The sequence below is a fragment of the Varanus komodoensis genome, unplaced genomic scaffold (assembly GCF_004798865.1).
Source record: "Varanus komodoensis strain SLA01 unplaced genomic scaffold, ASM479886v1 scaffold9, whole genome shotgun sequence".
NCBI classification, from domain to species: Eukaryota; Metazoa; Chordata; class Lepidosauria; order Squamata; family Varanidae; genus Varanus; species Varanus komodoensis.
Window position 1 is genome coordinate 586,548 of NW_025336598.1, and position 15,324 is coordinate 601,871.

Genomic DNA, 15,324 nt, shown 5'->3' on the forward strand with positions numbered 1-15,324 from the left:
GCAACTGGAGTACTGCGCTCAGTTTTGGGCCCCTCGTTACAGGAAGGCTATAGCCATGTTAGAGTCAGTGCACCACAAGTTTGGTGCCTGGTTTGCAGGGGATGGGGTATGAGGCGAGACTGGGGGAACTGGGTCTCTTCAGCCTGGAGGAGACTCAGAGGGGATATGTTGGTGACATACAGGTGTGTGAGGGGATGTCACATGGAGATGGGTAGAGACCTGTTCTCCCCTGCAGAGGAAGGCAGAACATGCTCCAACAGAATGAAGCTCAGGGAACCAAGGTTCCATTTAGATGCCCGGAAGTACTTCCTGACAGTTAGGACCCTGAGGGTATGGAATCGGCTTCCATGGGATGTAGTTGAGGCCCCATTGGTGCGGGTGTTCAAGGATAGGCTGGACGTGCACATGGTGGGCATGTCGTGAGCAGAGCCGGCTGGTGCCGGAGGTCAGGCTAGATGGCCCGGGAGGCCCCTTCTGACTAGCTCTGTTTCTATGTTTCTATGTTTTAGCCCATCTTCTAAGACAGGGTAGGAAAATGTGCTTAGTTTACAACTAGAGTACGCTAATGAAATTACATTTTCTTAATACATGTTTCCAAATTGTGGCACTCTAAGGGAAATATCTAGATAGGGTGCACTTATTTTAAAGTAATAAACAGGGCCAGGTCTTCTGATCTTGGGGCCATAGCCCATGTGGAAAGACCCATCATGGCAACTGTGAGCATGGAGAGGAGGGCTTTGGCACCTTGAAGCTTCTTTCTCAGAGTGGAGTTGTGACTCTTTTTCTATGGTCACCCAGGCTAGCGTTGAGTGGCCATAGGACCCTGTCCTTACTTATATACAAAATGTATGGATAAATAAAGAAAAAAGGATTATATATGTGGTGTAGTGGTTAAGAGCATGGGACTGGGATTCAGACAATCTGGGTTCCAGTCCCTGCTCAGCCATGGAGCCAACTGGGTGAACTTGGGCCAGTCACAGACTCTCAGCCCAACCTACCTCACAGGGTTGTTGTTGTGGGGATAAGATGGAGGAGGAGAATGATGTAAGCTGCCTTGAGCCCTTTGTAGGAAAAAGGCAGGCTATAAATCAAAAAATAAAAATAAAAATATGTTGTATTTAGGTGATATAGAGAAGGAACATTTCAATCTGCTGCTGTGTGTAATACATATTGTATTTGTTGTTGTTAGTTGCAAAGTCGTTTCCGACACATCGCGACCCCATGGACAACATTCCTCCAGGCCTTCCTGTCTTTCACCATCCCCCAGGGTCCACTTAAGCTCACACCAACTGCTTCAGTGACTCCATCTAGCCACCTCATTCTCTGCCATCCCCTTCTTCTTTTGCCATCTATTGATCCCAGCATTAGGCTCTTCTCCAGGGAGTCCTTCCTTCTCATTCGGTGGCCAAAGTATTTGAGTTTCATCTTCAGTATCTGGCCTTCTAAAGAGCAGTCAGGGTTGATGTCCTCTAGGACTGACCAGTTTGATCGCCTTGTGGTCCAGGGGACTCACAGGGGTCTCCTTCAGCACCACAATTCAAAGGCCTCAGTCCTTCAGCGCTTAGCCTTCCTTATGGTCCAGCTTTCACAGCCATACATTGCAACTGGGAAAACCATAGCCTTGACTATATGCACTTTTGTTGGCAGGGTGATGCTCTGCTTTTTAGTATGCTGTCTAGATTTGCCATAGCTTTCCTCCTCAGGAGCAAGCGTCTTTTAATTTCTTGGTTGCAGTCCCCGTCTGTGGTGATCTTGGAGCCCAGGAAAATGAAATCTGTCACTACCTCCATTTCTTCCCCATCTATTTGCCAGGAAGTGAGAGGACCGGCTACCATGATCTTAGTTTTCTTAATGTTAAGTTTCAAGCCAACTTTTGCACTCTCCTCCTTCACCCACATCAGGAGGCTCTTTAGTTCCTCTTCACTTTCTGCCATTAGAGTGGTATCATCTGCATATCTGAGGTTGTTGATATTTCTCCCAGCAATCTTAATTCCAACTGGTGATTCATCTAGACCCACCTTTCTCATGATGTGCTCTGCATATAAGTTAAATAGGCAGGGATACAGTATACAGCCTTCCTGAACTCCTTTCTCAATTTTGAATCAATCAGTGGTTCTGTGTCCAGTTCTCACTGTTGCTTCTTGACCAGCATATAGGTTTCTCAAGAGACAAATAAGATGGTCTGGTACTCCCATCTCTTTAAGAACTTGCCACAATTTGTTGTGATCCACACAATCAAAGGCTTTATTTATATATCATATTGTATTATGATATGTGTGTGTGTGTGAGAGAGAGAGAGAGAGAAAATGTTTCAGGATGACAGTAGCAGTACAACTAACTAATGCAAGTAAGTGAAGAAAGAAACAGAAACACCTGCTTGCAAGTGTATACATTCTATTTTAAAGAAAGAGTTTGGGAAGATGTTTGTATTGCTGAAGAAAGACTGAAAACCTGCTTGTTTAGAGGTGGTAGAGGAACCAAAGAAATGTATGTGGGAACCATTTAAGCCTCCTTGAATTCACCTCAGTATAGTTTCATATGAATGTATGATTTTTGTGACAAATTCCAAAATAGTGGAATGTGCAGGGAGGCAGAATTTGTGGGCAGCCCAGTCTGTCCTGTGGTAATTCTGTGTTGAAAATAACATTTCAACTTTGGAGTGATGTATTTTTAACATTGTTTTATTTTATTGCATTATGGCTGGTTGTGTATCAGGAAAGTGAAATCAACACCCTAGAAAAGGGTGTCAACTGGTACAACTACTTTTGGTTTTGTTGCTGGAAAGTATTGGGTTCCTATGTTTTGTTCTTTTAAATTGTTCTATCTATTATAATCGTAAACTGCTCAGAGAGCCCTATGGGCTAATGTGGTGGGATAGAAATGTATTAAATAAACACAATAAAATACAGCCTTTGCCTTGTGCTACAGATCAACAGTAATATTCTTTCTACAAATCGTCTTTTCAGAAGTAATATTATCAAAATCTTCTTTGTAACATTTTTGTTTTTCATTACAAACTTTTCTGAATGAATGTTTTCCTTTGTATTTCCAAGTTTGTGCAATATCTATCACATTTCAGATCAATTTTGGTGGTTGCACAACTTCTCTACCTCTGGCTGCCTAGTTAATAGACCTGTATGACAGATGTTTGCCAATGTTGTATCCCAGCTGCAGACTATGGGCATAACTGGTCTTGGTGGTGGCAAACCTGTGTGCTACAATTAGCGATGGCAACTTGCCCTGAACATGAGCTGAGGCCTTTCTGGGATGGGGACAGGTGTCAATGCTGGGTTGGGCCACTTGAGGGGGCCTTTCAGGCTTCTCCCTACAGCCACTCCTTTGTGGAGAAAACCCATCTTCCAGTGTTTCTGTGATGGGGCATCTTTTTTTTTTACCCAGGGCTAGAAGGAACAAACCACCATTGTCCCCAAGCACTGTCATTTATTGTGGGGATAATGAAAGGTTTTGACAGCAACATGCAAATTAGAAATAGCAACTTGATGTTAATTTCATTTAATAGTTAAGGTATGATTTTAAACAACGTGCTCTCCTTTCTGAACTGAGACCTTCCTTTTGCAATCAAGTCTGATTATACAATTACCCTTTTCAGCTGAATTCAGTGAATTGTGACATTATATACTATAGCTGGTGAAAACTGCAATGTTTCTGAGTTTGAAATGTTTAAGTTTTGTTTGCCTTGCCCAGTTGAGAATTAAACATTTATATAAAAAAGACAGTTTTCAAGCTGTACAAACATCAGTGTTTTAGTCAAAATTTTTATCAAAAGAATAAACAAAAAAGAGTGAAAGAAAGAAAAAGAAAGAAAGATTGTTACTTTTAGCTGTATCACAGAGAAACAGTTGTTCTATTCAGAGAAAGTATTACAATAACTCAAAACAACCAGCTGTTACTTTTTCCTCATTAGTAGTTATACCATTATATCCATATTTTACCTAGGGGAAGTACTGGTAAAAACAGCATCTGTCCAAGAAAACTGAACTTAGCACAATCACTTTCCTCATTGATGCCACCCTTGGCAACTACTAGTTGCTCTATCTATTTTCCAAGGACTGAATCCACAGGGAATATGACTAGTAGTGTTCTACCTGAGCAATGGGGGTGGGATGGTTATTGGTGGGAGTGGCTACTTGACCAGTCTGGTACCCATGTAGTTCATGATGTCAGCCCGGTGTCAGAAAGGACAAACACCAGCCCCCATTCCTGGATAGGGAAGCAACAGTTATTCCCTTTCAGCAAGGGTGCTTTTACCTCCTTCATTCAGTGAGCAATTGCTTTGCAAATCATTCATAGTTTTTAGATGAGGCTGGATAAAAATGGCATGGCTTCCCTGGCATCTTTAGACACTGATGTGGACCCCAATGCACCAAAACACTGCAAGTTTAACATGCAAAGCAGGCCTATTGCATACGACATACTAGTCACTAGGCTTTCTGTACTGGAGCAACTGCAATCCTAGCACAAAGAACAGACAGAGGCTGCAAAACAGTTAGAAATATTAGCAGTAGGAATTGCTCACATGCCACCTCATTCCTTAGGAATGATTAAATATATCTTGTACCTAATACTCCTGAGGCTGCAATACCCAAAACAGAAGCAGGGGAATCCTGGGCTGCGAGAGTACTAGACAAGCCTTTAGGATTATCAGAATGGTGGAATATACCATATCTGGATTCTGGGGTTATTTCCTAGTGGTATACCCTGCAGTAAAAACTTACCCATCTCTCCCCAGGAAAATGGGTTCAAGCCACCTGTTGTACAATTGTATATCAACATTGATTTTGGTCTGAAAAATAAGCAAGGAGGTGAAAAGTCAGGTTGAAATGCTGAAAGAAAACTGAATGCAATATTATTAGTTTATAATGTTCTACTATTTTCCAAACTGAGGAATGCTTCCTTTCTGAATTGAAATCAGAGGACCATGTCATTCTTGCACTCAAAGGCATGAGTTTAAGAAGTACTATCGGTGAGGGTGTTCAAAGATAGGCTGGGCATGCACATGGTGGGCATGTCGTGAGCGGAGCCGGCTGGAGCCAGGGATCAGACTAGATGGCCTGGGAGGCCCCTTCTGACTCACTCTGTTTCTATGTTACTAGGAAAGCAGCATCCATGCTCAAAGGAGGCCACCCACTTTGTTTCTGCACTGAATCACTGATCTGATCTGAGTATATGCCCCGTTTAAAGGAAGCAAGCCAGAGCACTAACTGGTGCAGAGATGAGGTGAGAAGCCTCATCTGAGACAAAGCCACTCTGTTGTATCTCTGTATTAGGATTGATTGAATCACGCCCAATGCAGAAATCTGGCAGAATTGCCTACCCTGTGGAGAAAGATTAGCTAAAGTGATGAATAATGCTGTGAGCTGCACATTCTGCAGGACTCAACAGATGCTTTAATTCTTAGTACATTTCTTGCAGCATGCTATTTAGGAACTGCTGAGTATAATTAAACAATCAGCAGTGCCAGCTGTATGCTACACAGCATGTACAACAAAGTTACATTATGCAACTTTGTGGATGATCAAGAGGGACTTTGTTTACCAAGGCTGTACAGGCACTGGATGTTTTGAGAGATTCATGTGGAATTTCCATCACAAGGTTTTGCTGAAGTATAGCCTTTCTTTTATAATGGCAACATGGTCACTAGTGAGAAATGCCTGAACAAAGTGGGTAGTTTTGACTCTGGCTGGAATAACCTCAGCAACTCACTACATGCATCTGATCTATCTGCTGGGTTGCATGACTGAGGACAAACAGGGTGCCTTCCAACCTGTGTGCTGATGTTCCTTGTGGTGAGCTCCTTGGCTCTGGGGAGGAGGATGAAGAAAAGGTTTTGGTCCTGTCCCAGGCCCAGCATGGCACTTCCCCTCTTCATTTGTGAATGTACAGTTGTGCTACTGTGCTCTAGCAGAGTCCACATTTGGGAAGCAGAAGTGTAAGGTCCGGAGTGTGGACAGCAGGCAACTATGGTTGGAACTCCAGGCCCAGGTGGAAGGAAGAGTCCTGCAGCAGGTTCAGAGGGCCAGTAGCAAGAAACATGTTTGTGTAACCATCCAGAGTCAAAGTCAGGGAGACAACAGGTCCAAGAAAGCACAGTCCGAGATGTCACAGTCCAAGAGCACAGTTCAATGGTCAAGTTCCAGAAAGACAGCCACATTCAAGAGCAAGGTGAGGTTAGGGAGGATGGGTGTGGCAGACTGGAGACTAGGATGGAGGCAGGAAGAGGCTGGACTAACTAGTCTAGAGGCAGATTCCATGGAAGGCTTCTCCTGTCAAGACTGCCAGCTGCTAGAATGCAAGAGGGGAGCAGAGTGGATCAGCAGCATGGATGCCCACACAATGGAACTCAGCTGCTCATGGTCAAAGCCTCCAACACATGTTCTACATGATGGTTCTGACTGGTAGGAGCTCAGCTGGCCTCCTAATGGAATGAGAGAAAAAGTCTGTCAAAATTCATAATGTGCTTCCTCCAGGTTCAGAGACAATTTGCCTCTGGATATCACTTTTTGATGAGTAACAAGAAGGCACTGATTCCCATCTTGAGGAAGCCTGATGAGACCTGTTTTGCCTGTCAGCCTTGAAAGGAATTCTTTGTGCTTCTCCAGTCTTAAAAGGATTTGTCTCCTGGACTTCAAAGGAAATCTGTGTGATATTTCTGTTGGATGGTCTTTAAAACTAAATGAGCTCTCTCAGGCATGGAGGAAGACTTAGCATCATCTCCTATTAGGGGGTTGGTAGTGGCAGAATTGTGCGGTGGCAGCAGATACGGGAAAGGCTAAGACCTGGGATTTTAGGAATTTAGATCTAGACCAGGAACATTAGGCAGAAGAAACTTCTGCTGGTACAAAAGAAAGGCAAGGTAGCCCTGAGATTTTCTTTTTATCTTCCTTCATCTGGGAAAAGGATATGGCACTGTGTTTCCATGTGATATCCTTAAATACAACTTCCCCAAAAGTGGACATCCCTGAAGAACAGATTAAACTAGGAGAAAACGGCCATGTTCAAATGCTTTTGCTACATTGATCATCTGGCGACAGCAGTGGCTGTGATGGACCAGCAGAGAATTGTATGGAATCCTGTATGACCTTAGCCTCAGGGATTAAGTCTTGGGTTACTTGAGGAGTGAGAAATGCCAGATGTTGAACCTGGATTCTGAAAAGGAAGAGGCACGCAATATGTTGCAAATATACACTGGCTACTGTAGCGCCAACACATCTGAGAAAAAGATCAGTCTATGCTTTATGGACTACAGTAAATCATTTGACTGTGTGGACCACGAGAAGGTCTGGGTGGTCCTGAAAGAAATGGGTGTGCCTAAGCACTTGATGGTCCTGACACATAACCTGTATGATGGCTAGGAAGTTACTGTGAGGACAGAATAAAGAGAAATAGAATGGTTTACCGTAAGTATCAGACAAGAATGTATTTTATCTTTTTATCTGTTCAGTTTGTACACAGAACATATAAGCAGAGTGGATTAAATTTAGAGGTAGGAGTGAAAATTGGAGGAAGAAACACCACTAATTTAAGATATGCACATGATACCATACTACTGCCAGAAAGTCTCAATGGTTTGAAGAAACTCCTGATAAAAATGAAAGGAGAAAGTACAGAAACAATTATGGCAACTGAATGTTAAGAAAACAAAAGCATGTCTACAGAGGAATTACTGAACTTCACTGTTAATAATGAAGAAATTGAAATTGGGAAGATTTCACATGTGTCAGATCAGTCATCAATTCAAATGGAGTCTGCAGCCAAGAAATTTGAAGAACACTGAGACCTGGAAGGGCAGTAGTGAAGGTACTAGAAAGGATTATTAAATGTAAGGAGGTTTTATTGGAGACCAAGGTCAAGAACATCCAAGCCATTGCACTCCCAATCACTGTGTATCGATGTGAAAGCTGGACAGTGAAGAAAGGTGACAGAAAGAAAATAGATGCATTTAAAACATGGTGCTGGAGGAGAGCTTTGCAAATACCCTGGTCTGATAGAAAGACAAGTGGGTTCTAGATAAAAATCAAGCCAGAGGTCTCCCTAGAAGCAAAAGTGACAAAACTGAGGCTGTCATGCTTTGGGCTTATCATGAAAAGGCAAGACTCAGTGGAGAAGAAAATCACGTTGAAGGGAGAAGACAAAAGGGAAGACAAAATATTAGATGGACTGAATCCATAAAGGAAGCCCCAGCTGAATGGAGCTATCACAGACAGGACATTTTGGAGGGCTTTCATTCATAGGTCGAAGATGACTTGACAGAACACAAGAACTTGTGGAGGATTCTATGCAACGTATTGCTGTGCACATCCTTTTCTGAATTAAGTTCTCCACCCTTAGGAACAAAGAGGCAGAAACCTGAAGGCATTTGGGAAGTACCTATGGAACTGGTTGCCCAAGAGAAAATTGCCTTACTAATGTTGGTATTAAATAGCCTCCTTTTCCTCAATTAAACTAAATTCTGACCATTTGCCATGTTCCTGATCCAACTGATTAAGCACGTGCTGTTCCTTGATCGCTGACAGAGAACTCCTGTGGAATCCATTAAATGAAGCTACCAGCTTCTACCCTCTAAGCACAGTTTTCCTAGAGCAGCTTCCTGAAAGGGTTCTGAATTGGAGCCTCCTTCAAGGACTCATTAAAAGCTTCTCTGGGTTGCCCTGCCCAGCCTTTGGAAGTCAGGTGTTTTTGGCTTTCAGGTAGGATGGGAAGAGTCACCAGCTTACTCCATCTTTGCATAGAAACACAGAAACAAAGCAAGTCAGAAGGGGCCTCCCAGGCCATCTGATCTGACCTCCAGCTGGCTCCACTTGTGTAATCCTCAACAGGTGGTTGTTTGCAAGTTTCTCTGTTCATTCAGCAGTAGCAGTAAGGTCACTGATAATAGCCTGTTTGAGTTTTTGAGAATGCAACCTCAGTAGAGGAATAAAGCCTGTGGGTGTTTCCTTGAAATTTGTTGGGGCTCAGGCAAAGTTGAGGCAGGACAAAGCTGAGCCAAGCCCGGGGAAAAAAAGAGTTGGCTTGACATTCTCTGGTAAATGCTATCATTTGGTAGTCAGAACTGGAAGTATGCTGCTTCTCCAGATAGCTCCTGTCTCCTTGGCACGTCTAGAGAAGGGCTTGCTATTTAGGTGTCTTCCAGGCACACTTGGAAGCTAGAATCCCTCAGTGGCAGCAGGCTCTGACCTGAATGGGCTCATTTGGCCTTAGAGAAACAGGAACCAGCTTGTTGGCAGACCTCTCTGACAGAGTTCCTAATTCAGCAGTATGAGGCACACTGAAAGTGGCAGTTGTGAATGGCTCAGACGGAGTCCCACAATGGCCTGAACAGTGTTGTATGTATTTCTTTCCATGTATATGCACAGGCTGGCCGATCTTTTTGCTAACTGTCCTGTAACAGTGGTCTTGTTTTCCCCCATCAGGGTCATAGTGAGCACAGAGTAAAAGGCTACAGAAAAACCTGAGAAACATACAGAAACATGATGCTCTACTGAGGGTTGAAAATTCTTATATAGCATTTTGCTTGCTTGCTTTCAGCATAACAGTGAATTGTGCTTCCCATTTTATTTCAGAAAAGAATACCTATCAGCTATCAGAAGGATGGGAGACATTGCCTCAGACTGATATAAGAAATTTCCTTCCATGCTATGGATTTGCAACATTCTCGGCCAATGTCTTTCAGGAAGAGCAGCAAAACCTTGAACACTCACCACTAGCCTGTTAAGCCAGAGCTGAAACAAGAGTCAAGTCCTACCTGTGAACTGCAGTGTACCAGCCAGCTGCAAGGGTTATATTGATAACAACATCCACTGGAACAATATCTGCTACTGCTGTGCTGTTGCATTTTATAGTCCGTATGAGCCCCTTTCCAGCCTGTGGAATGAAGAAAAGCCAGTTACCATAGTCTGTACATTGTCCAATAACAGTGCAATTGAAGTAAGTTACAGCTTCCGCAAGAATTAGGATTGGGTTTCACAACCTGTTTGAAATCAGATGGTTATTCTGGCTTGCCTTGAAAACCATTCCCTCCCCCACCCCTGCATGCAAGGATCCTGTGAAAACATTTGAAAGAACAGAGCCCATGTCCCGAATATCCCTAAGGAAAGCTTCACACACAGGCACGCATGCATTCTATACAAATAGGCGAATTGTATTCTGCCCCTGCAGCAAAAACCTTCAAGATAGCAGCATGCCATCATGCTCAAGACCAGGGGACATTCTGGCTCCTCTTTAACTGGAACTTGTGAAGGCAGAAGGATTGCCCTTCTCTTTAGCTTCAGTCATCCTTTCTGAATGATAAGAACATTTTTTTCTGCTCAGGAAGGGAAGGAAGCATTTGCAGGGGTAGGGCCGAGCCAGATCCAAATTTGAGACTCTCTGGAAATAATACAAAAATTGAGGGTGGGGATGAAGTTCCCCATTATATTATTTATAATATATATTGTAAAGTTCTGGTTTCAAACCATCCCAGCAGTGACTTTATTTCCCCCATTATTACTTTCCTGCTTGTTTTAACGCATATTTCTTACAAAATCAATCTGCAGTAACTCTGTTTACTGATGTATAGTGCCAAGCAATAATGGCTGCCAAATGGGCACCAGTATCTTCAAGACAGCAAGAAGCAAAAGGTGACAGAAATAAGGTCAGAATCCTGAGTGCAACTTTTCCTCAACTTCCACATAGAGACAAAAGGAATATTACAGTGGCCAGAGCAAAGAAATAGACGAGAACAACTGAAGAGACCTGTTCCAGAAGACCCAAGAGATCACAGGGAAATTCAAAGCAAATTTAGGAATGTGGAAAGACTGACAGGGGAACATAGTATCTGACCAAGTTAAAAGAAAGAGAAGGTGGAAACAATATATGGAAGAACTATACAGAAGAGACAAAAGGATGACATACTCCTTTGAAGGGGGATCCCATGAGAAAAAACCTGCAATATGAGAAAGTGAAGTAAAAGCTGCTCTGAAAGCAATTGGAAGGAGTAGCCTACCCATCTAACCAGAGGAGGAGGAGTACGAATAGAACTATTCCAAGGAGAAGAGACTGAATCTGTCCAAATCCTAGCAAGAATGTGCCAATGAATGTTGTTGTGTTGTTATTTGCCACCAGGTTGTCTCCAGCTTAGGGTGATGGAATGAATGAATGTCCTCCAAAATACCTCTCCTGGCAGCCCTGCTCAGATCTTGTAAATTCAAGGTTGTGGCTTCCTTTATGGAGCCAATCCTTCTCATATTTGGTCTTCCCATTCCTCTTCTGCCTTTGACTTTCCTTAGCATGATTATCTGCCCCAGTGAATCATGATTTGCCTGAAGTATGACAGCCTCAGTTTTGTTATGTTTTGCTTACAAGGAAAATTCTGAGCACTGCGCTCTGTGGGGTTGTCCTTGAAAATAGTCTGGATACTTCAACTGGTACAAAATTGAGCTGCCAGGCTGTTGCAGAATAGAGGTCAGCAGGGAGAAGAGAGTCCTACTATTTTGGTTAAAAGGGCCTTTGGATCTGCTGTTGCTCCTGCTGGTCCAGCTTACATTGTTCTTATAATTATTTTTGTTACAAATTTCAATAAATCAGTCCCCCCTCCCTGCTGCATACCATAAAGTGAAATAAAGCTTAAAGGTAAGGAAAAAGAAGAGTATCTTGCAATATGGAGCTGGTCTTCAGGGTGGCACCAGATATGGGAGAAGCTAGTTTTTACAAAGTCCTTGGGCTACTCTGGGGAAAAACTATGCAAGGCTTTCTGATTTTTTGTGAAAGATCTTGGATATTTTCTGAGTTCATTGGAGATGTGTTCCAGATAACTATCCACTTCTAGTTGAATAATCTCACTGTAGACAGCTTTCAAAAAGAGCAAACCCAAAACACATCACAAAACACATTACAAACACTTTACCTTATGAGAAGCCTTGTAATCACATGACATTGATGGCTCTGCCCCTGAAGTAGGCCGCACCCTTCCCTGACCCTAGCTCTGACCTAGTTGTCCCATCAGCTGTGTTCTGTTCTTATGCCCCTCATTTTGCACCTAGCTTCAGAGCATCAAGAGACCTGGCATGCCTAATAACACATACCGCAATAAAGAAACCGCTTGTTCCATTGAAGGTATCAATCCAGCCCTGAAGAAAAAAAGGAAAGCAATTGTGAGTAGGGGAGGTTTGATTATGTACTGCTTATTTCAGTCTGCAAATGACTTGTTGCCTCAGAAACTCAAGATTAGAGGCAAAGTTTGAAAAGTACCTTTAATGTGCCATAATTGCTGATGAACCAGAAAGATTCTGAGATTGTTTTAAAACATCCAGTCAGCCCTACGGAGTTCTTTGGCCAGTACTACCATTAGTCCTGTCATGTCCCTAGTCACAAAACAGAATCAGGAGTTGACTGGGGCTTTAAACAGGTTGCTCCTGAGGATCCTCACTTCTGCTTCCAAAAGAGCTCCCTGGTATACAGAGGAACTCCAACTTATGAGGCAGACTAGACTCATCTCTGACAAAATGCTTTATAGAAAGAATCTTTGCTCCTATAGGGTGGCAATATGAGCAGCAAAAAGGGGTTTCTTCTCTGCTTGAATCTGCAAATTCATACCCAGCAGAGCTGTTTAGTGGGGTAAGGGATTTGTCTCAAGCCCCAATGCCTCTTCCCCTATCTTTAGCCCTTTAGTTGCTTACTCTTGATGCTTTTAACAACCATTTTGCAGATAACTTTCCTCAGATAACAGTGAACTTGATGTGATTGTGGAGGTGGAGATAGCACAGACATGTCCAACAACTTTGTGAATGGGTTTATCCTGGATCAATTTTCATTTGTTAGTCTTGTTGATACTGACAGGCTGCTTGGACTAGTGAGAAAAACCATCTGTTCTCTCAATCTATGTTCATCTTGGCTAGTAGTTCAGGGGGTAGAAGCACTGAGGGAACTGTTACGTTTTATCATCAATGCCTCTTTGAGAGAGGGTAGGGTTCTTGCCTGCCTGAAGCAGGCTTTTGTATAGCCCCTCCTCAAGAAATCTAACTTGAACCCCCGAACCTTAACAACTTTAGTCTCATGCATACCATTCCTTTGTAAGGTCAAGGAGAGTGTGTCCCTGTTGGTACTGTTGGATCTCTCAGAGGCCTTCAATACTATCAACCATAGTATCTTTCTGAATCATCAGAGGAAGTTGGGGATTGGAAGCACTGCTTTGCAGTGGTTCTCTTCCTACCTCTTGGGTCAGTTCCAGATGGCTATGCTTGGAGACTGCTGCTCTTCTAAAAAAGAGCTGATTTGTGGAGTCCCACAGGGCTCCATTCTGCCCCCAGTGCTGTTTAACATCTACATGAAGACACTGGGGGAGATCACCTGGGGAAGTGATGCTGGACGTTATCAGTATGCTGATGACACCCAGATCTACTTCTTACCACCATCTGCTTCTTCTTCTATAGACAATGTCTTCCCATGGAATGACTGCCTGAAGCCAGTAGTGAGTTGGATGAGAAAAAAAACACATTGAAGTTGAATCCAGACATTGGTGTTAAGGCTCCAAATTCAGGATTTGGTGTGTCAACCAGTTCTAGATGGGGCCACACTCTCCCTGAAAGACCATGTTTGCAGTTAGGGGCTGCTACTTGACCTGGCCCTTCAGATGTCAGCTTAGATAGAAGCTGGTCAAGAGTGTTCTGTCAGTGACATGTTTTATATTGGTTTAAATGTTTCATTGTAATTTGTAATTCTTGTTTTTATATTGTATCTATGGTTTTGTTGTAACAAGCCCAGGGAGCCCTGTGGCTAATAGGTTGTGCTAGAAATCAAATAAGTAAATAAGAGTGTCTGCTGTCAGCTTCATCTGATTTACCAACTGTGTTCCTTCATGGAGCAGAATGGCTTGAAAATAGTAGTGCACACACTGGTAACTTCTAGGCTTGATTTATGCAATGCACCCTACATAGGACACTCCTTGTGCCTACACTAGAAACTGCAACCAGTGCAAAATACGGCAGTCATATTTCTGGGAGATCATGGCGAGTCCACCTATCACCTATTTTAATGTCATTGCACTGGTTTCCAACATGTTTCTGGATCCAGTACAAGGTGTTGGTAATTACCTTTAAAGCCCTCCATGGCTCAGTTCCAAATTACCTTCAGAAGCACCTTTCCCCTACATTCTGTCTCACCAGCTCCTCTGAAGATAATCTTCTGGAGTCTACTTCTGTAAGATTAATGTCAGCTACCCAGAGGACATTTTCAGTGGTTGCCCCAAGCTGTAGAACAGTCTGTCAGGAAAGATGCATCTGATTTCCCAAATTCCCACCTTTAAGAGGGAGCTAAAACATCTCTTCCCCAATTAGCTCTCATATCAATATGTTGTTGTTAGTCAATATTATTCAATATGTTGTTTTAGTCAATATTACTCACTGTTAGTTTTAATTTCTTGTAAACCACCTGGAGCCTATGAAACTGGACTAGTATATAAATATTGAGATAAATGCATGCATAAACAAACACAAATAATGCACTGTTGGACTTCTATGTATGATTGCGGTGTTGAATGTTGTTCAAAGCCAAGTGTAAGAATACATGTGAAAGCTTCAGATTTTTATTTCAATCTTGGGATTTAAACTCTCAAGTATCAGTAATTTCTCAGACAGACAGCAAGGATAGGCCTGCTTGTGCATCTCTCTTGTGCATCTGGCTAAACACAGTTGGAAAAATAATACAAAAAATGGATAGATTCTGGCTTTTCTCCTCCTGTCTCTCCACACACTTTTCCTTATTTCTTTTCTCCCCACTCGTTTTCACTTCTTCCATTTCTCTTTTTCAAGCCCTATGGCACTGGGGGAGGGGATGGGATGCGGGACAGGAGACAAGCCCAGCCAAGGCAGTGGTAATTCCTTTTTCCTCCCAGGAGTGTCAAAGCTCTCCCAATGTGTGATACTGGAGGCATCACAGATCCTGAGGGGACTAAAGACCAAGACAGAAATTGCAACACTAGGAAAACTGTATCATCAGGCAGCAGCTGCTGAATTTCTGACTCAATGAAATTCCCTGACAGGCTTTGCCCAGCCCTTCCTAACCAAAGCTCTGCTCCACAGGTCAACAGCTCTCACAACTTTCTCACTCCTGCTTTCCCCCATGTGACCATCACTCTCTCCTGCCCTTTCTTCAGAGCAAGTAGCAAGTGATCACACCTTGCAGGCAGCCACTTTCTCTCCTGACCCCAGTGCACAACTGGTCATGACTGGGCAGAGCCATCACTCATATGTCCCGTTCTCCTGCTCATTATACAAAAGCAAGACGTTGGTGCACTTTGCAAGTGAGTGGACAGAATGGAGTACAGATGGA

At 43.0% G+C, this 15,324-nt stretch overlaps 1 protein-coding gene across 1 annotated transcript in view; it reads right to left on the reverse strand.

Annotated features, from left to right (window-relative positions):
• The window catches only part of LOC123016895 (fatty acyl-CoA reductase 1-like), a 58,661-nt gene that overhangs the window by 6,657 nt on the left and 36,680 nt on the right, over positions 1-15,324 (reverse strand). The window contains exons 5-7 of the mRNA XM_044417608.1: positions 12,081-12,125; positions 9,764-9,882; positions 4,710-4,804 (exon numbers count right to left, since the gene is read on the reverse strand). Of these exons, the coding sequence (XP_044273543.1) occupies positions 4,710-4,804; positions 9,764-9,882; positions 12,081-12,125 (259 nt within the window). The remainder of the gene's footprint in view (positions 1-4,709; positions 4,805-9,763; positions 9,883-12,080; positions 12,126-15,324) is intronic.